This window comes from Crocodylus siamensis, chromosome 5 (assembly GCF_052110815.1).
Source record: "Crocodylus siamensis isolate JL-2025a chromosome 5, ASM5211081v1, whole genome shotgun sequence".
Classification (NCBI taxonomy): Eukaryota; Metazoa; Chordata; order Crocodylia; family Crocodylidae; genus Crocodylus; species Crocodylus siamensis.
The window spans coordinates 138,410,893-138,432,727 of record NC_143399.1 but is presented as its reverse complement, the minus strand read 5'-3'; the positions used below and the strand labels follow the sequence as shown (position 1 = coordinate 138,432,727).

The window sequence follows — 21,835 nt, the reverse complement described above, 5'->3', positions numbered from 1 at the left end:
TGGGTGGTGATTTGATTTGGAGGAGATTCAGCCCAATTCAGTGGCTGAATCTCCAAATCTGAATCAAATCAGGGGACCAATTAAAAGGTCTGAATCGATTCAAAGCTCTCCAAATCTTCAGAAAAGATTAGGAGAGCTTTGATGATTCAAGTAGTCCCCACCCACTGGAGCCAGGCTTGGAGCTGGTAAGGGGGGGGCTGGAGGAGGGTAAGTAGGGGGGGCTGCCATCCCCTATCCTCTGCCTGCTCCCAAAGCCCCCCTGACTCCTACCCAGTCCCTCCCCACCCCCCCAGGATGCCCCGCCTGCCCCACCTCCCGGTGCTTTAAAAAAAGGCCCGACTCACTGGGTGCTGCTGGGTGGGAGGGCAATCCCCGCTGCCCCCACTGCCCCATGCTGTACGGCGAGGGCTCTGTACAAGGCCTGCAACCCCCACCTGCTCAACCCAGCCCACCCCCATGGCTGCTCCACCCACCCCCGCTCCAGCCCTTTAAGGAAAAAAAAAGAGAGCAAAACCCCAGGACTCAACGGCTCCTGCAGTGGCCTCAGGGGGCTTGTGCAGAGCCCCTCATGTGGCACCGGCCAGTGGGGGGCAGCAGGGATTGCTCCACCCCTGCCAGGTATGAATGGTGAGTGTAGAGGTCTTCTCAGGGGGGGTTTCTTAAAGGGCCAGATCCACGGTGGGCAGGTAAGCTATGGGGGGCTGGGGTGGGGGGGATGGGGGGCTCATGCAGAGCCCCTCAGGCAGCATGGAGCAGTGGGGGACAGCAGGGATTGCCCCCGCCCCGCCCAGCTGCACCCACTGAGTCGGGGCTTTTTTTTCAAAGTGCCAGGAGCTGGGGTGGGTGGGGCAGCCATTGCCGGGCTGGAAGAGTAAGTGGGGGGGTGGTCCTGGGTGATTCAGAGATTCGGAGATTCAGCGGCAGCTGTCTCTCTGAATCAATTCAGGACAGTGATTCAAATCACCTAATCGAATCACTGTCCCCCAAATTGGCTGAATCTGAAGTGAATACTAGCCACTTTGCACAGGCCTGTGAAATGGTACAGTGCATGTGGTGTGCTGCGTGTGGGCCTGGACCCTGTGCCATGGATATTGAACACGGCACAGGGAGCTGGTCTGGGGCACCCATATCGGACTGGTCCTGCACACTGGGTCTGGGGTTGAATGGGTCCATAGATCATCCCCATGCACTGCAGCCAGGGAACAGGGCCCATGCCCTGCAGCACATGCCCCATGTGCTGCAAACCCCAACCTGGGGATGACTTGTGCTACATGCAGGGCTGATCAAGGACATGCACTGCATGAGGTGCCCACACCAGACCATCCCTGTGCACTGGCTCTGGCATATTGGGCTGGTCTGTGGGTTCAGTTCAGCCTGCAGAACAGCTCTGCACCCTCCACCCAGCCCACAGTGCTCGATGAATTTGACAACCCTGGACTAGATGACGTCATGAGGTCCCTTCCAGCCCTACTTTCCTATGATCACAAGAAAGATGGTTACTTCTCCTGTCCCGAAGCTAAGCAGTGTTTAGAGCAGACTATAGTCTGCTCATGACTGCCCCAACTGATAATGCCTCCCAAGGGCTTGGCTGGTCACAGCCATGAACTAGTGGACTAGTCACAGTGCCCCATGCTCTGGCTGAACCCTCGACAAGTGCTTCCTGATCCCCAAGTCAGAAAGCTTCAAAGGTTGGCATGCCCAGGAACAAGCTATGGTAGTTCAGTATCTGGTATTGAGATGATAAAGTCAAATTGCACCTCTCTACCCTTCTAGATGCACATAATTGAACAGGGGCAGGATCTGGTCCCTTTAATCAGTACAAATAACCATAAATGCATGTAGTTATTAGATGATACAACTGAAAACTTGGAGAGGGCTGAGGTTTCAGATTTCCATTGTCCCTTTACCTGCACCTGGTACGAAGTGCCACCTTTTTCAATTTCTTTTCCTCGCTGTACCTCTGAAAGCCTTTATATTCCATTGGTTGTCTTTGTTTTAAAATGTGGAGATTTGATTTATAGGTGTGTGTTTACAAAACAGAGGAACAGAAGTACCACCAGGGGGCATATACAGTACTAACAAAACAACTCAAGATTGTCACTTCACCCAATGAGTTGCATCAATTCTTGTTTAGAAGTGATTGCCCTTATTTTGCATTGACAAACATTACTAGAAAGTTATTATGGCTCCTGAGGAGTGTAACAATAGCTTCCCATTTACCAGGATGCTCCAGTTTATTGAAGCTAAAAACCCAAAAGCACAAGAAAGCAATCCTTCCTTTCCTCTTATTTTATTTATTTATTTATCCTAGAGAGACATTTTGCTTGAATCTTTAGTTTGCTGTGTGTGTTAAGTATTGCAATAGTTTCAAAGTGATGTCATTGCCATGATGGCACAATGGATATTTAGAAGCACTTACAGCAATGCAAGGCTCATCAAGACATGGACGCTCACTATGGGTATACAACATCTAGCACTGAAAGGCTGGGCCTTAAGATCCCTTCAGTACTCACTGATAGTCTCAGAAATAGTTTTAAAAGTTTTTGAAGTCTCCCCAAATAGGCTGAATTTCACCTTGCTAATAAGAATTATTAGCCTTTTTTTTAGTCAAGCACCATGAGTTTCTATTCTCTAAAATCTTTTATTGCATGATTTAGCATTGATGTTACTGAATCTTCTTCTGGAGACAAAGAAAATCCATTCCCTTGCTCCATTTCTATGCCTTTCTGGATACTGTGGATATATATTTTTCAAAAACTGCACTCTATTTTTGTGCTGAAACAGTAAACCCTTGAAATGGAACAATATTTTAAGGGAAAAAAGTCATGCAGGGCAACTGCAGGGATGAAATCATAATGAAATATCACATTAACGTCTTAACCAGCCCTGATACATCCCCTTCATAAAGTTGCCTGGGAGGACTAGAATAAGGCAAGGATGCAGGAAAGGGTTAAGGTTACTTTGCACCTCTGTAGCCAATTTTGAGAAAGACTTGGGGTCTCAGCCCAGTGTTGTGAGTTTAACATCTTTCACAAGCACTAACTTCACAAACTAAGCTTAGGAGATATAATAGTATTCAGAGATTATTGCTGCATATGCAGTTTAATAAATCAATGAACGACACATGTGATTTCAGAGATACATCTTCGTTACTCATTCACAGATTTGCAGGTCAACTGAAAGGTAGACGATTGATCTTTGCATGAATGGAATAACTCCTGTGTTAGCAACGTATGAAAAACCAGATTGTAAATTATCTTCTTTTAATGTTCACTGTAGTGAAATAATGCAGATATTCAGGAAGTGCCAGCAGTTAAGAATGAGATCATATGCATCCCCACCCTGAATAATGGCAACACATTGCTGTCTTCAGTTGTTCATCCCTTTAAGTCTTCTTAGTAAGGAAGGCACTTCTTACTACCTTTTCCCTTTCCACATTTTTTTAGCCTTGCAACGGAACAATGATGGCTTGGGTCCAGGCAACCATTTGCCAATAGAGTGAATTTGTGTGGGAACTTCAGAGAGATGGTGATAAATTAAAGTGTGAACCCCAAATTTTTAACCTCTTTTTCCCCCCTTCTCACACATTGTTGCATCTTCTGCCCAGATTTATCCCTTGGAGTAGTGGGAAGGTGAAGGGAAAAAACACTTATTTTCTATAAGCTTGGGCTTATCAATGGAGTACCTAAGTATCTTCTAGTAATGTGTCAGTTGTTTCATCTGACATCCTCTCCTTGCCTGGGGAGAAATACATGCAGTGGCATGTGTTCTGATTTTTGGTTTTTTTAATGGAAGTATATTTTTAAACCTACATATTGCTATGTATTTATGTTAAAAAAGGCAAAGTCAAAGAAACATACTTCATACTTGGAACAGAAAAGGTTTTTACGGTGCTGGTTTTTGGTTCAGGTGGCAAGGAACAGCCTTCCATCAGGGTCTTTTATCAGTTCCTTTTCCTCCCTCAAATTCCATTAGGATCCCATGTCAACCTCACAAGTATTTCACTGCATTTATAAAAATAAAAGCTAATGGAACAGGTTAAATTGTGCCAATTACATCACAGCCCTGAGGTGGAGCTGCAGTGTTCCAGTGGGGACATCAAGGAGACCTGGACACAAGAAGGCATCCTCATACCTCAGGGCTTTTCATGTGCTAAATGTTGCTCATTGTGTTCTATCCCTATCCCTTTATACCTTTTCAGTGTTCCAGCCTGACTCCAGCTGGAGTGCTTGTACACACAATGAGGGTTTAATTTGGTTTAGTTCTCCTTAAATTGAAATGGTGAATGGTTTAATTGAATGGTTTAAAAATGCGCCGTTTCAATTTAGTGAGGACTAAACCGAACTAACCCCCTGAGGCATGTACACAAAGGTGGGGGCCCAATCCTTAGAACTTACTTGCCTCTCCCGCAGCAGAGGGAAGCACTGGCCCCACCGCAGCCACAGAGGGAAGCACCAGGCCCCCCATGCAGCTCAGGCAGGCAGGCTCCAGAAGGAAAAAAATCAGATTCCTCACCACTATTTTTTTTTCCTCCTTTTTCAGTTGAGCCCGCTTGCATTGGCTGCCTCTGGGTCGCACAGCCCCTGAGCTTCACGGGGCCCAGTGCTTCCCTCCATGGCTGCAGTGCCCCCAAGGACTGCCGGGGCCAGGTGCCAGTGGGAGGGTGCCGCCTGGTGGCTGTTGCTGCCATGGAGGAAAGCACCAGGATCCCCCACAGCTCAGGGACTGTGCAATCTGGAAGCAGCTTGCAAATTCCCCAGCCCTTGCCATGGGAGAGACAGGTAAGCTCCAGGACCCCTGCACCATCCCTGCTGCCGTCCCACCACCTGGGAATGGCTGGCTTTCCCCTGGGGCAGAGTGACAAGACAGCAGGAGGGAAGCTGGGTGTGCTGACAGCGGGAAAAGGCAGCAGGCACAGCGCATGGGGCTCTGGAAGCCCACCAAGCCCGAGCTTCCCCAAACACGGCAGCTTCCAGTGCCTTGTACACTGTTGCACTTTGTTAGGTAGCAAACTAAACACCTTGGAGGAGTTTTATCTTGCTATGTTACAAAGTCATTTAAAGCAGAATATGCCATCGAGCGTGGAAACAGCATCACCATTGAAGTGGAATATGCCACCAAGTGTGCAAGCAATGCCATTATAGTGGTGAAAAAAGGCATTTAAGCCACTTAAAAGGCCAATTTTGTTGCATGTACAAAGCCTCTTGCAGAGTAAGTTGGCCTTGCTCCTTCTGTGCATTGTCTCAGCACAAGTACTATTACCTTGAGAAGCTACTGTACAGTTGTTTTTAAAAGAGAATAGAAGTTTCTTATGAAGTTCATGATTTGACACCAACGCACATGATGCCTTGTGAAAACATGGCATATGGAAATCCCTTCCCTGCCACCCCGCATCTTTCAACCTCACCTCTCCCTGCTTGATGCCATAGTATATTGCATATAGTCTATAAACTCCTGGAGATAGGAGCTCTGAGCTAGAACCTCAGTCATTGTGGAGTTCTGCTGTACTGGATGAAGCAGTGCTGACTTATACTACCTGAGAATCTCTGCTCAAATGCAACAGCACTGTGCTTTAATTCAAAGAAGATCTTCCTATGAAGCGAGTAACGCCGGGAAGAGATGGGCTCTAAAACTACTTCTTTGGGATTTAGATAAGAACACTAGAGTTCAAATTTCAATTGTCTAGTTAGCAGATGTAAAAATGTAAAGAAAAACACAACCAAGCCTCCACAGAGCGACAAACAATCAGGTTGCCTCACTTCTTTGCAGTTACATATCCAGTAATACACAAATATCACAGTTTATACTGTGTTCCTAATTAATCTTAACCACAAGTCCCTCTTTAGTTAATTCACATCTTGATGAAAGGACATATGCTTTTCTATAAAATTACTAACATCTCAGAGCTACAAAATGTTAGCAAGAAGCTAACCATTACATTTCTCCCATTCAATTGCTAATTCCTTGATGGGTTGCTTAACATCAGAAATGTATTCTTAAGCACTTCTTCGCTTACATTATCCACTGATAATGCAAGACAAGTCCCAAGGACAATGTTAAGTGTCTGAAATAGGTAATGAATATGCTGTCTAGACAAGAAATGCAGACAATACTGTTCATCTTTTCTCAGCTCTGCCATCTGCTAACAGCTTTGATAGTAAGCTAAATACTTGTATAATGTTTGCATCTATTACATTTAAGAAGGAAGAAAGAAACTTAATTAGCCCTGTCTAAATAGAAAGAATAATAAACTTAAAAATCCTACTAACATCTATCTAAAGATTAAAACAACATTGTATTGATGGTTTAATGGCAGGTACATTCAGGATCTATTTCCCTTTTTTCCTAGCACTAGATAAATTCATAAATCAGTAAGCTACATATAAACTGTACATGTACAACTCACGTGATGAAGTTTCTCCCAGAACTCAGCTCCTTCCTCCATGTCTCTTAAGCTTGGTGGAATGTACCAAAAGCATATATTTGCATACTCTGGCTGTGTAAGGAAAAAAACAGATTGCTTAACATTTGAAACAAGAGAAAAAAATACTCTGAGCTGGTCAAAAAAATCTATTTTCTTTTTGTAAAAAAGAACCACTCAGAACATTTGGGATTGAGGTCATCTGAGAATAATTATCATCACACCAAATGGCTTTGTGTTTCCTTTTAAAAAAGAAAAATAAAATACACTGCTTTCCAGATTCACTCCCTGGAGTAAACTCCAATTTGTTTACTCTTTCCAAAGCCCCACTGAAAAGAAGGAAAGATGATAAAGGAAATCTTTTTTGTTTTGTTTTTTCCTCTTTAGCAATTATATTTTCTCTTCTCTGATAGAGAAACAAGAGTTAGGGGAAGGTAAAATAAAGAAAAATCAAAACATTTTTTTCCAGGATTTGAAAATGAGAAATTTCATGTTTAATTTTTTCTTTAGTTTTACATTTTTATTATTTAAAAAAAACATAGAGAAATTAAATGAAAGGAAAAGAAAAGGAATATTGCATCAAAATCGAATTTTTCTTAAAAAGATGAGTTTGACCTCTTCTTTTTAATCCCTCCATACAAAATCTTTTACCCAGCTAGTAGTCAGTGTATAACAATGGACATGAAGCCAGAATTTCTATTTCTACATTCAAAAAGTCTCAGCAGGTTACATGAGGTATAGCTTGCATCTACCTCCTCCAAACTTCTGTAAAGAGATCTGGCACAAACAAAGACAGTTTGTCTTTCTAAGATTAATTCTGAAAAGTTTCCAGTGAAGCCCAAGTTGAGTGCAAGACTCCAGACTATAAGAATGGTCATTCACAGGTAAAAATGGAAGTTCATACTTTTAAGGCCTCTGCCAATTCAGAAGAAAATTAAAGCATTTCAGAAGCATTTCACATATCTTAATCCTGCTCACTCTGACTTAAACACTCCGTTTCCCAAACCTTTACTTATCATGTCTGTAATTCATTGCTTTAATTGAGCAGTAAATAACAACACACCTTTTACACACAACTTTCATTAGCACCAGTTGAATAAGAATGAACAAAAAGTGAAAAGGGAGTCTGAAAACTAGATCACACTATCAATTTGCCCCAGTGTGAACGCTTCTATTATTATAGTCCACAGCCTCCTCTCAACCAAGTGCAGACTTCCAACTAAGACAAATCTTTTCATGAAAGAATAGTGGGAGCTCTTTATATCATGTCTGCCTCACTTCAAAGAATGTATTGAATATATTTCAAACACAAACAAGAATGTTGTTATCAGCAGGAAGAGATGAGCAAAGTTGCCCTTTGCGGGCACAGAACAAAATGAAGTTTATCTCTATATGTCTCAGGCCCCATCCCTAGAAACTGGCCATATATGCATGCAAACCCAGGCCCAAAAAATACAGCCATTTCCTCATAAGTAGAAGCTCTAAAGGTTAAGATGGATCTTTAATTATGAGATCCCTTTCAGAGCAAGTGGTAGAAGTGGGCAGGAAGGATAAGGAACCCTCATCAAGTGCTACTATTGCCTCAGTTTCCCTTGACTCACAGGGACATTAGCCTGCTAACTATCCACCCCTCCCAAGGTACAGAAAAACTGGCTCCACCGATTAGTTCTTCAAATGAAATGCAAGAACTGTTTCCGTGGCCGCAGCTCCAGCAAAGACTGCAGGGGTCTGCCTGACTTCCTCCTTCTACCCCCGCCACCATTCCCTGCTTAAGCAGGAATTCCCCCCCCGCCTTACGCAAACACCTCTCAGTATTAACTAGCATACCACAAGCCTGCTACTAGGGGTGTGCGAAGCAGGCCCTATTGGATTCAGATTCAGCCCAAATTAGAGACAGTGATTTGATTAGTTGATTCGGATCACTGTCACTGATTCGATTTGGCTAAATCTGAAGATTCAATGCTGATTTGGAGAATAAGTGATTTGGACATAGACACAGCTTTAAATGTTTTTTCTACACACTTCAAGGTACCAGCATGGCTTGTGAACATGGAGTGTCCCACAAATCTTCAATTTAGAGATGATTCGATTCAGAGACTCAGCCACCAAATCGAGCCAAATCGAATCAGGAACCAAAGCTTCACACAGCCCTACTGGCTATGGTCTGTGCTGTGGGAGACAAGACAAAAGCAAACAGGACAGTGTCCACTCAGGGCTTTTTGGAACTAATCAACAGGTAGCTGGTAATGTCCCTCCATTCCTTCCTTGGAAAAAGTTGTTTAAGAGTTGGAACTAATGAGAGAGGCTGTTGTTTTGTTTGATGGGCTGATAAATGCTAACAACTCCCTGCTGTGTAATTGAATGCTCTGTTATCAGCAAAGGCGGGGGAGGGGCTCCCTCATCAGAACATCCTGCCACAGCCTGGCCATGCTCCTTTAGCTTACCACTGTTGAAAGGAAGAGAGAGTTGCTCTAGCACCCCCCACTTCTAGCTTGAGCCACTGCAGGCAAGTGCCTGCATTTCTTCAGTCCAAAAGAGATGTCTGTAAGGTTATGTAGCAGGGCACTGCAGTGCCTGCTACCTGTGGAACAAGAAGTAAGGAATCCAGCTGCAGATTGCCAGGGTAACCAGTGGAAGTCAGCTGACTGGAAGGGGTAGGGCCTGGCTCCCATATAACCCCAGGCTGAGGCCAAGCAGGCAGTCCCCTGCTGGCAGCCAAGGGAGAAAGAGTTCTGTCACAGCAAACAGAGGGGAGCAGGCTGACTACATGAGTAGTTCCTGATTGCTGTTATGGGGTGGAGAGTTCCCTGGTAGGAATTGAATGCTATTTAGCTGGATGGCTTAGAGTTTATGTTATAGCCCAGGGGTTTGTGTTTTGTGTTTGCTGTTTGGGTGAGGCTATTAGGGGTTGGAGGAGGTCTCATAGGGGACCCCTGGTAGTGTGGGGACCCTGGTGCCTGTGAAGGCACAGCATTTGGGTGCACTGACCCTGGTGCCTGCGAGGGCACAGCATTTGAGGGGCACTGGCCCTAATGCCTGCAAGGGTGCAGCACTTCAGGGTGTACAGACCCCAGCCCCAGAGAAGGGGTGTAGAGTCGGAGGCCAGGTAAGGCTGAGACCACCTGAGCCAGGTGGGGGTTTGAGACCCCGAGGAGGAGAGTTAAGGCCAAGCACAGCTACAGCCATCTGGGCCCACCTAAGCAAGAGAAGCCCCAGAGCCAAGGGGGCCATGGGAGAAGCCCCAGAGAGGGGGGACAGTGTTGACAGGCACCCAGTGGAGCTGGGCCACGGAGACTCCAGGGAGGACAAAGGGGGCCAGAATATAGTAAGGCCCAGACTAACTGATGTGAGTACCATCTGCAAGGCTTGGGCTGCAGTGTAAGGGGAGGAAAGGAGCTGCATATAGTGCCCCCTGGCATCAGGGCAGAAAATGGGCAGCCTCCCACTTAATTAACATCCTGTAATTAACAACAAGGTGTGACAGGTGAGAAGGCAGGCTGTTGGCCCATAACAGGTCGGCAGGGACACTAGTGGACAGACCCCCGAAGAGGCACACCTATCACGGGTTACAAATCAGTTTAGCCTAGCCAGGTTAGATTAACCTGCAAAGACTGAATCAATTCAGACTCAGGATTTTTGAATGTCTGTCCCTAGCACTAGAGGCTAGATGGAGGGCAGCAGGTGGTGCTGTTTCTTTCAAGGTCTTTCAATCAGCAAAAGTTACCACAACAGAAATGATTGTTCCATTACGGGAGAAAAGGGAGCTCTTTTATAACCCTACCTTTCCTCCCCCACCTGCATTGCTGGCAAGGTTTCTACACTTCCTATGAGTCGTTCTGGATTACAAATATCAGAATGTTTTATCACTAGAACAAAATGGAGAGATGCTGCAAACCTGCTGACAGCCTTTGTTACAATGAAAGATTTTTCTACCACACACTTTCAAATAAGCAAAGTTTTCATAAATGTCAAAGGGAAAATGTTATACCTGAATTTCTTTCAGGTTTCCTGTGGGACAAAGAGCAAAAAATTCACAAGTGTAAACCCACGTTTAAAATGTTTAGTTGTGTTCTAAAAAGAGCTAAAACCATGTTCTTTCCACAGCTGTCACTTTTTATATGTCTACTGCTTTACTATTTCTCTCTCCTTCTCTCTTGCTCTTTCCCAAGCAGCTGTTGCTTCTCTTTCTGAAACACGCAAGTACAGAACTGCTACGGTAGTGCTGGAAAGTAATCAGAAAGGCCCTCCCAAACCTTGCAACCCATTGAGTTGGCATGGTTAACATACACCACATAAGGGAGGGATATGGCTAGCATCCCATACAACTGCCTGTGGGACTCCCAACTGAATGACCACATCTCCATTTCCAGCTTGGGATAGCCTTTGGTTCAAGCCTGGGACAAAGTTCAAACTGATGCTATAAGAAGATACCTTGACTACTCAGCAACCTTGCTTCTTCAGGACAATGCAGGATCTTCTAAATTAGTTTAAATGTAGTTTAAACCTCAGTCATCCAGGGGTGCCTGTACACAAGTGAAGAGACTGCTCCAATGCGCTGTAATTACAGCATATCGGAGCAGATTCAATTAATAAAGTCTGCTGGAGCATGGTAATTATCATGCTCCAGCCAGCCTCTGCATTTCATGTATCAATGTCCCTGCACTTAATAATGGCTATGGGGGCGCTTTAACTAAAGCCCATTGAACAAGCTTTAGTTCAAGCACCCCTGACACCATTTTGAAGTGTGGGGACTCTGATACATGAGATGCTGTAGCACTTTAATTAAAGTAGCTCTCAGAACCATTCTAAATAAAGCTCTCCCTCCCCAAGCCCCCAGAGTACATGTGAAAGTGCCCCAGATGTACAAGCCCATTTAAAATGGTTTAAACCTTCTAACCATTTAAAAAATACACCTGAATAATAGAGTGTTATTTTGAACTGGTTCAGTGTTATGTGTGAACACCAAGCTTTCTGCAATTAGTGTCTGGTCTCGCACTGCATTGCTCCTCACCCCATCCCCCACCCCTAAATGGCAACTGGGTGGTCTGGTTCAAAGCCTGAATTCTACAACCCCAACCTCTACTGCCTGCTCTTGCTGGTGGCCCTGGGAGCAATGCTCTGTCACTTTTAGAGCTGGTTAACTTCTTTCTGTTGATGACAATTGACCAAGTTTCCATGCATCCCAGGCTTATTTGGCATGGGAAGTGGCCAAGTGGGAGAGACCTGGACCCCTGCATGTGTGTGCCTGTGACTTGAGGTTCCAGGGGCCTCTCAAAGACACCACTGCAACCAATGGAAGAAAACTGACCAGCTCTTTAAAGCTGCGCCCTGAGCCCCAGCCCCAGCCCCCAGGTACACAGGAAGTACTGATCCAGGCAGACTCCCACTTCCTTAAACACACACACCTAGGCACCCCCAGTCAGGGTACTACCACACAGATTTCAGCAAAGTGCAGGAACAGGCCATTATTGAACTCAGTGTTAATGAGAAGGGGGAGCAGAAAATTGCAATTGGGCTGGGTACTCACTACCACCCTGTGGTGCCAGCTTGACAGAGCTGCAAAATCTAAAAGGCAACAGCTCTACTTAAAATGCCTTGGTAATGTATGTGTGGACATCTTGGACCTGAGACAACTGCAAACCCACTCGGAGACATTTTTGGAATGGTTCAAGTGTTATGTCTGTTCAAACCCTGACTGGCTAAATAGCTCAGAGAAGATGCTCAAGTCATTCTCCCTAAAGATTTTCAACATCAAGACATAAATTGGAAAAAAAAAAAAAAGCCAGTAAAGCTGGATGCAAAATGCTGACAGTTTGTGCTTGAAGTTTTGGGGAGGTGGGTGTGGAGGAAGAGGTCCCCCTCTGCCCAAACCATTATAAAGAAAAGTCCATTTTCAGGACAAAAATATTTCAGTTGAAAATTTCCAGTGAGCTCCAGTTTTTAGCCAAAGGCTGAAACCTCTGTCCTCTTTCCCACTGTGATTTTAAAGCATTGCTGACATGGGCCATATGTAGATGAAATGAGAGGCATGTGTGCACAACACTTTAAAGTGAGCTAAATACTTTTGCATCACTTTATGGTGTCGGTGTTTGCACGTCTTGGCAGTGTATTGTGCATTAATTCCAGCCCCTGTAGGAAATTCGGCAGTGTAATGCGCCTTAAATAACTTGGGGGGCAGCAAACTAAAACTCCTTACAGCTGCAGAGTGAAGCACCGGGCTCTTTGCAGCTCTGTAGGAAGTCCTGCAGGCAGCGTGACAGCAGCCCAGAAAAGCAAGATCCTCCCAAGAAAAGTGGCAAAATTGATCTTCCCCCCCACCAGACCCTGCCTGCCTGAGCTGTGCAGGGGCCCAGTGCTTCCCTCCACAGCTGTGATGCCCCCCAGGAGCATCCAAGCCAGGTGCCTACAAGCGGGTGCCACCTGGAGGGGGGGGGGCTGCCGCTGCCGTGGAGAGAAGCCCCAGCCCCCTCCCTACCCCCTACAGGCCAGGGACCACTTAGTCCACCAGCAGCTCGCCCTCCTGTCCCCACTGGAGAGGCAAGTAAGTTAGCAGGGTGTGCGCACAACACGGGGAGGGGGGCGTTAATCAGCCCTAAATTGAAGTGGTGTTTTTTTAAAACCCACCGCTTCCATTTAGGGCTCCCATTTTGTTTACACATGCCCACAGGTGGTGAGAGTAAGACAGGCCTCTATATGTGGGGAAATAGATGAATGGATGATGTGGAATATTGCCTGGAGATAATGTTTTAATATTTCCATACGCCAGCTGTTTAAAAGGTTTGTTTAAATACTCACCCAAAATACCAAATTAGTACTCCACAAAAATATGCCAAAAACAAAAACTCTGAATTCTATTTTCACATACCTCCAACAGAAGCCGAAATCCTTCTCTCTTCTTAATTTCATCTACTAGGTATCTGTAATTAAACACATTTTTTTTACAAAATGTAAAAACATAATGTATACAAATAGCAAAAGTTTTGAACACTTGTCCAGAATTTTTAAGGTTTGCAGAACTTAATATAATCTCTCCCTGCTACACATACCAGCTCTAGAAAACACTATTGGATCCCAGGCATGGGGATGAATGCAGATATGTCCACACCTGAATAGACTTCAATAAGAGATACTTGGAGGGAAAAGAATTATACAGTTTTACTGATTTAAGTAGTTTGACACTCAAAAGCTCTGTCGCATTAGTTTTGTTGTTTGCTGCAGACTTAACTCTATATGTGTCTGAAACACATACTGCTTAATGAGTGGAACTGTAGAATTATCAGAAGGTGCAGATGCACTTCATTCCATGACCTTACAACCACCATCCTAAATGAATCCCACAAATAGAACAAAATTCGATTTACCATATTTACTTGATTATACAATGAGGTTTTTCTCCTTGTTCATCATAGGGAAAACAAAACCTCATCTTAGAATCAAGTGTCACAACTGGGAGAAATAGCTGTGCAGGGACCCCCAGCTGTGACAGGAATGGCACAGCAATGTGCAGCAGCAGCTCTGCTCCTTTCCTAGATTCCCTCCCCACTCTCTTCCCCTCCCCTCCCTTGGTGGCAGAAAGCCAGACATGGAAGAAGGAGTCTGCATGCTGCTGCTGTGATCTCCAGCCTGCCCCACACTGCATGAAGCAGCTGTGCTGGGAGCCCAGCTTGATACCCAGGGCCAGACACAGGCATGGGCCAACTGGGCAGCCACCCAGTGCCCAGACAGAAAGGGAGCCTGAAAATAGTAATTTTTTTCTGTTGTCCAATTGTTATTATCATTATCTCTGGAGAAGGGGAAGGCAGATACTAAAAGTTCACCCAGGGCCACCCACTGTTGATACCCCACAGATTTCTGCTTCCCTTTCCTGCTCCCTCCCCCCACTCCTTCCCCTGTCTCCCAACAGAAGGGGCAGAGGGGAAGGGAGCAGGACAGGGAAGGAGAAATCTATGGGGTGCCAAGCCAGATTCCCAGCACAGCTGCTTCCTGTAGCGTGGGCAGGAGTGGCTCTGGGGCTCCACCAGTGCCCAGATAGTTTGGAAAGCAGGATGAGGAGGAGGTAAATGGCAGAGTGATAGTGACCAGAGAGGCAAAGGGATGAGGGACAGGATGCCTGCTCATCCACCCCTGCTTTTCCTTTTTCTCAGCTTTCCCCCACTTGTTTGTGCTTTCCCTGACTCCTACTCCTTGCCCCTGCTTTCCCCCACTTCTGCTTCCCCTCCACCTGTCCCATCATTTCTACTTTTCCCATTGCCTGCCCCCCTGCTGCTGTTTTCTTGCTGCAGGAGCGGTTAGGAAAAATCTAAGATAACCCCTCAATAATTAGATTCTAGACAAGAAAACTTAAAACAAAATATAGAATTTTCCATATCTAGAATCCAATTATCGGGGGGGTCATCTTAAATTCAAGGTCATCTTAGAATCGAGTAACTACGGTACACTGAATTGCTTGTGTTAGAATTGTAAGCTTCACTGATCTACCACAGTAGCAACTGCTTCACTATATTGTCATCAGTGCATAAAGCAAGCAGAAGCAGCTGGAGGGAGAAAAATCTGGCAAAAATGCCATCTTTCTGTTGCCTACATTCATGCTAGAAAATAGTCACAACATCATCACCACTAACAGAGCTTTATTATCCCATTCTGGCACTTTCACTGCAATGTTGCATAGATCGCTTGGCCAGGGACTCAATAAATAATACTCTAAGGACAATGCATTTTTCAAAGCAGAGCATGGGGAGTTGCTATGTTGTTTGTTGTTAACAAGACTTGTGCATGTGACACCTTACCCCCTGGCATATATCCATATAAACCAACTGCTGTGACAAAGTATTGCAGTCAGCTCCAGCACTGCACACTACTGAAAGCTGTATCTAACTGCATAGATGGGGATCTTCCCATCTGTAGTCTCACTGTGAAGTATGGGTTCTAAATTCTCTTATTCAATTCCGATTTAAATCACTAGCATAACTCCTGACCCAGTGACCGGGTGACATACATCCTCATCACAAAACTAGCTAGCATCCAGCACATAAAGCAGTGTGTTCATAAGATGTCCAAGGTTGGGATGGGCAGCATTTATTTTTTTTAAAATCATTAAAAAAAAAACCAAAAAACCCTTTCATTTTTATGATGTAGAAAAACCCTGCCTTCAATAACATCAACAAGATGTGTTTAAGCACTTGGAGAAGATGCACATCTACTACTCCCCCCAGTTTACTGTGATCTGCAAACTTGTTGAAGGTGCACTCCTTTCCATCTTCCATGTCGTTGATGAAGATATTGAACAAAATCGGCCCCAGGACCAACCCCCTGGGGCACTCAGCTTGATATCAGCTGCCAATTGCAGACAGCTTAGTGTACTTTTAAAAGGAGAAGGTGATTAGGAACAGTCAGCATGAATTCACCAAGGGCAAGTCATGCCTGACCAACCTGATGGCCTTCTACGACAAGATGACTAGATCTGAGAACGTGGGGAGAACAATAGACATGAGGCACCTTGATTTTAGCAAAGGTTTTGACACAGTCTCCCACACCATTCTTGCAAGCAAGCTAAGTACAAGTTGGATGAATGGACTGCAAGGTGCACAGAAAACTGACTGGATCACCAGGCTCAAAGGGTAGTATAATCAATGGCTCAATGTCTAGTTGGCAGCTAGTATCAAGTGGAGTGCCCAAGGGGTTGGTCCTAAGGCCAGGTTTGTTCAAAATCTTCTTCAGTAATCTGGAAGATGGGATGGAGTGCACCCTTAGCAAATTTACGGATGACACCAAGCTGGGGTGAAGTAGACATGCTGGAGAATAAGGCTAGGATTCAGAATGACCTAAACAAATTGGAGGATTGGACCAAGGAAGTCTCATGAGGTTCAGTAAGGACAAGTACAAAGTCCTTAGGACAGAACAATCCCATGCACTGGTACAAACTGGAGACTGACTGGCTAAGCAGCAGCTCTGCAGAAAAGGACCTGGGGTTACAGCAGACAATAAACTGAATATGAGCCAACAGTGTGCCCTTGTTGCAAAGGCTAACAGCATGCTAGGCTACATTAGTAGAAGCTTTGCCAGCATATTGGGAGAGGTGATTATTCTCCTCTATTCAGCACTGGTGAGGCCACATCTGGAGTACTGTGTCCAGTTTTCGACCCCCACTTCAGAAAGGATGTGAACACATTGGGAAGAATCCAGTGGAGTCAACAAAAATGGTTGGGGGCTGGGGCCTGTAATTTATGAGGATAGGCTGTGGGAACTCAGCTTATTTAGTCTGGAAACAGAAGACTGAGGGTGGATTTAACTGCAGCCTTCAAATACTTGAAGGATGATTACAAATAGGATGGAGCTAGACTGTTCTCAGCAGAGGCAGATGAAGAACAAGAAGCAAGTTTCAAGTTGCAGCAAGGGAAGTTTAGATTAGATATTAGGAAAATTTCTCTCACTAGGAAAGTAGTGAAGCACTGGAACAGGCTACCCAGAGAGATGGTGGAATCTCCATCCTTGGAGGTTTTTAAGACCCAGCTAGACACAGCCTTAGCTGAGATGATATAGTTGGGGATCCTCCTGCTTTGATCAGGGGTTGAACTAGATGACCTTTTCAAGTCCCTCCCAACCCTAATTTTCTATGGTTCTATGATTCCAAGATGTTAAGTAATATAAAATAGCTCCATATCATTCCTGGCTAACATTTTAATTTATTTTTTACCACCCTGTGACACAAGAACAAGATTAACAGTGGTCTGTGCTTGACTGACACCCAATGTGTCACACAACACTGCCAATGGCCTTAAAAGGCAACCATCCGTGATTTATCTCACCAGGTCCATTTGGTGTCCATTTTCTCTGCACCTTTCCATAGATGATATCAGAACTATATTCATTTTACCTTGTGGCTGTGGAATGACAGAAGGGGCTGGCCCTGGTGAAGACTGAGACAATTTAATCACATTGCACAGAAAACATATAGTACTTGAAATAATTAAAAGTGCAGAAATCAAGGGGTGCCCTAGGTAAACAAAGCCAGATCTTTCTGTTCAGAAAGAAGACAGCCAAGCAGGGTTGACAAAAACTGGAGGAATATGATGCTGTTTGCACAACATGCTGAGGTGAACACAGTTATGTGACTTACTACTTTAAAATGCACTTTACTTCATAAAGCAAAAAGAAAGTAGAGAGAATCTAATTCTTTGCCAGTAAGCCTAAATGTAGAGAAAATCTCCAGAGCAATCAGCTGAGCACTCTATTAAAAAAAAGAAGAAAAAAAAAGAGATCCTTTTAAGTAAATAGCTTAGGAAAACTCTGAATTTATCTAATCCTATCTAATGCAATGAAAACACGATTCACCTATAAAGAGGAAGAAATCAATAAAATAGCCAATGGGCAGAATCTCAGTGCAAAAGGAATACAGTACTGCAATTAGCCTAAAATCTTTGCAGCTTCAGCCAGGCAGTGGAAAAAATTCTTACCCTCAAGTTATAAGGTCAGCGGATGAGCTCCAGAATTAAGTCAGGTCTATATTCAGGAACACTGAAATACTATCTTTGCAACATCAAAGTATATTCTACTGAACCATATCACAAGAAAGGCTGCCCAGCTGGTCATGTAGTTAAGAAACCTGGCATAGTGCCAAGGAAAAGTGATGTCTCAGCTACAAAATGCCAGTGCCTAAGATAGCAAAGCAGCTACTGTACAGAATCTCTCTCCTAGTCACTATCTGATGACGGTAATTTTCTTCTTTAAAAAAGATAAGTCACTTTTACTTAGAAACACTACCAACTAACTCCTAACTATCAAAGGAAGTATTGATCCCAGAAGGATCGTTAATCTGTGTATTCTCAGCCAGATGACCTTTCTCAGGCTGAATTCCTTTCCTGATAGTGGAATGAACTGACACACTCTGCACATACACAGAATAATAGAATACCCCAGAATGAAAACAAATTCCAATTTACTCTGAACACTCTAGGGACACTTAAACAGCCAAATCATAAGATTAGATTTAGTTTTCAGTATATTCCCTTTACTGCAGTGATTCTCAACATTGTTAGACTCAAGGCACCCCTCGAAAATTGTCAGCTCTTAGTTTTCATTCTTACTTTGACTATGAAAAAACAATAGAGCAACTTTTCCACTGCAAAGAACTCAGAAAGACCAGAACAGGTTAGACTGTTTTAAACACAATTGGTTCCCATTTGAAATTTCTAGGTTTAGCTTGTGAATTAAGTCTGCACACCTAACAGTGCTAAAAACAAGGGCACCCTGTGTTGAGAATCACCAGTCCTGGGCCAGTTGAACTCTCCACTGCCCCTACAGTTTCAATCCCTAAAGCTCCAGTCCCCAGCCCTAATGCTGTCTTCTTCCCCAGCCCTAAAGGCAGTTTGGGTGCTATCAGAATCCCCATGCAGCCTGCTCAAGAGCTCTTCTTTCCATGACCCCAAAGCTAAACTGGCTGCCATGCTCAAGCCCTGGGTTATATCCTGCAAGCCATGACCCTTTTTGGGTCATGTCACTCCTGATTGCCTCCTGCCACACCTGGAGACTGCTTCCTCTGCAGCCTACCTTACCTTAAAAGTAGCAAGAGCATCAAGGCTCCTGCTTCAACATTAATGGTTTCACTTTCATGTTGTATGGCATTATTAAAGAAGGGTAGCCCGTTTGAAATGCAGCAGTGTAAATAGTAAGTTACTATTCTCCTTGACATGGTTTCTGGAATCAAATAAAAAGTTAACAGGACAGGGTTGACTGTTATCATTTGTATTGTAAGGCTTAGGAGCTCCAATTATAAATCAGGACTCCATTATGCCAGGCACTACACAGGCACAGAACAAAAAAGGAAATGGCTAAAAAGTTTTAAAAGAATTATTTTAATAAGGCTGCTGCCATATTAGCCCATTTCTTGTCTTGGAAAAAAAATCCTTTATAAATAACTTCTTTCCCAGAGACTCTTGGAAGTGTTCTGGAAAGTCTGACACAGTGCAAGCTTAGCTTGTGGAACTGCTTGCCACAAACTCAATGCAATAGAAAAAGAAGAAAAAAGATTGGATATTTGTAAAGATAAGAACATTCACAATTATACTATCACTGTTTGTTTATTTTTAATGGCTTGCTTCAGAATATAGGCCATCCTTTACTGGACTGGGTTTTAAACAACACATTCCTACCAACAGGTTATTCCACAGCTACATTCTATAGCTGCATCCACCTGTGATGCAGGGTATATTGGACATTTACCGGGACAGGACATTAATTTACTGGAAAATCTCACTGATCCAATGTTGCAATTCCAATATGCATTTTTAAACCCAGGCTATACCATTTGGCTTTCAAGAGCCTCATAGTTGTATACATTACAGCCTTGCCTGCACTGGAAGAATTTGTGGGGAGGGGTAATATCAATACAGACAGAAATTTGGTGGCAAAAGGGGGCCCAGATAGGTTGCAGCTTTCTCCTACGAATTTCTCAAGCATGCAGGCATTTGGCAAAGCCTCTAGCATGAAGCAGACAGAAGGAAAATAGCAAATTTATCTCCTGTGAGTCATGATTCAGAATCTAGCTCATTATGTTTTTTGTAAATGAAGAAGAGGTGCAATTCATTCCAAATAAGGTATTTGGAATAAAGAGGGCATCCATCACTGCCCTAAATCAGTTTCTGAGATTGTCAGGTTTAGGTCTAATATGGTTTGATAGTTTCCTTTTCAACATACATTTTTTTAAGAATATGGCACTGATCTCCTATTCATTTTTTATTATTAATATATTATTTGAAAGCACAGAGATGAAAAAAAATTACAACAGTTTAACTGATTCCAGTTAGGACATTGTTACGGAAATTTCAGTCATTTATCTAAACCTCTGCCCCCAAACCAAAAAAAACCCAATCTCAATTTGAGATAAAAGTACCTCGCTAAGGCAAGTGCCCTGTTCACTCTTTCCTCAAGGCCTGTAGTTCCCAAAGCCTTCCACGTCATCCAGAATTTGAATGCATCTGGCCGCCTGCTGCACTGGATTGATTTGTCTCCTGTATCATAGCTGACATCATAGAACTTGTCCTGCTGGAACAGGTACGAGGCATTGGCAGAGTAGCATTTCTTAAGCAGGTCCTATTTTAACCAAAAAAGAAGTTCAGATTGCTTTCAGGCATTTGAAAATCCTTTAAGCATCATAAACATAAGTAGTAAAACAACTTCCAGATCTTTTTCTCTCTGTGACAAAATTCTTCTGTAACAACATAGACCCACACCAGGCTCTCCATGCAACACAAGAGGTGTGCTTAACATCCTGGCCCCAGTGAAGTCAACAGAGGTTCTGCCTTCAGCAGGACTAGGATTCATATTGCCACTGAACAGCTAAAAGTTGCGAGCAAATGCTCTGTATCAGCCCCATGGGAGCAGGCTGTAAGAAGGGTCTCTGGATCTGCTTATCTACAGAAACAGTTGTCCAAAAACATAGAACATGGTCCTGCTGCAGCTGCCTATATGGTAGAAGAACTGTCACTGAGGTATTCATTTGCATTGTTGTGTCCTGCCTGCAGATGTAGGGTCCGTACAACAACAATTTTGGTCTTCAAAGTTCTGCCACTCTTCACATATAAAAGAAGGCTTCAACAAGGCAGTTAATTGTATTGTACTCCGGTTGTTAAAATGGAAGGAAAGGAACGCTGAGATGCAGCAGAAGCAGAGCTCTACAGAGCCTGGAAGATGAAGGTAAGGAGTTTGAAACTAGAGTACAGTGAGGCACGGTGCCAGTGTGGACACCCAGAAGGGAAGTATTGTTTTAACTAGAAGTCTTTGGCTAGCTGGACTAAAGCTATGCCTGTGCACACCTGAACTTGGCCACCAGAGGATCTAACAAAAGACAGCAGTCACCACCATCAAGCTGCCAGAGCACATGGTGGTTTCTGGTGGTCTGTAAAGCTTCACTACAGCAACTTTGCTAACAGAAGGCATTAGCTACTGAATGGACTGGCAGCAATTAAATGAAGGCATGGAAGTGTCTGTATGTGCCTTCAATCAGATGCTGAGCAGCACCAGAAGACTTTCTTTTTTGACAGTGGTGAAGCAGCTCTACTAGCATCAACAGCCCATTTGAGCAAATGTATACTTCATATTTTATTCATTTCTTTATGCCAGTTGCAAGTTTGATTCTGAAATGATAGAAGTCTGACACCACACCACATGAAAGGGCCTATATTTCGGTAATGAGAATGTACAGGTTTCAATCTGCATTACAATCCACAAACCCTTAAACTGCTAATAAAATGAGGAAAAATGTGTCAAGACAACATTCAAATGACATGGAAAAGTGACATAAGATATCCTGCAACATATGTAGAATACAATCCAAATACTACTCCTCACTTCAAGTCACCATGGAGATCTTTCTGTTCCTCCTCTCCTTCATTAATATTTAAAAAGATTATAGATGCT

At 43.9% G+C, this 21,835-nt stretch overlaps 1 protein-coding gene across 1 annotated transcript in view; it reads right to left on the bottom strand.

Annotated features, from left to right (window-relative positions):
* GADL1 (GAD like acidic amino acid decarboxylase 1) overlaps positions 1-21,835 on the bottom strand; it is a 128,546-nt gene that overhangs the window by 46,553 nt on the left and 60,158 nt on the right. The window contains exons 12-14 of the mRNA XM_090046464.1: positions 20,310-20,509; positions 13,287-13,338; positions 6,407-6,496 (exon numbers count right to left, since the gene is read on the bottom strand). Coding sequence (XP_089902590.1) covers positions 6,407-6,496; positions 13,287-13,338; positions 20,310-20,509 — 342 coding nt within the window. The remainder of the gene's footprint in view (positions 1-6,406; positions 6,497-13,286; positions 13,339-20,309; positions 20,510-21,835) is intronic.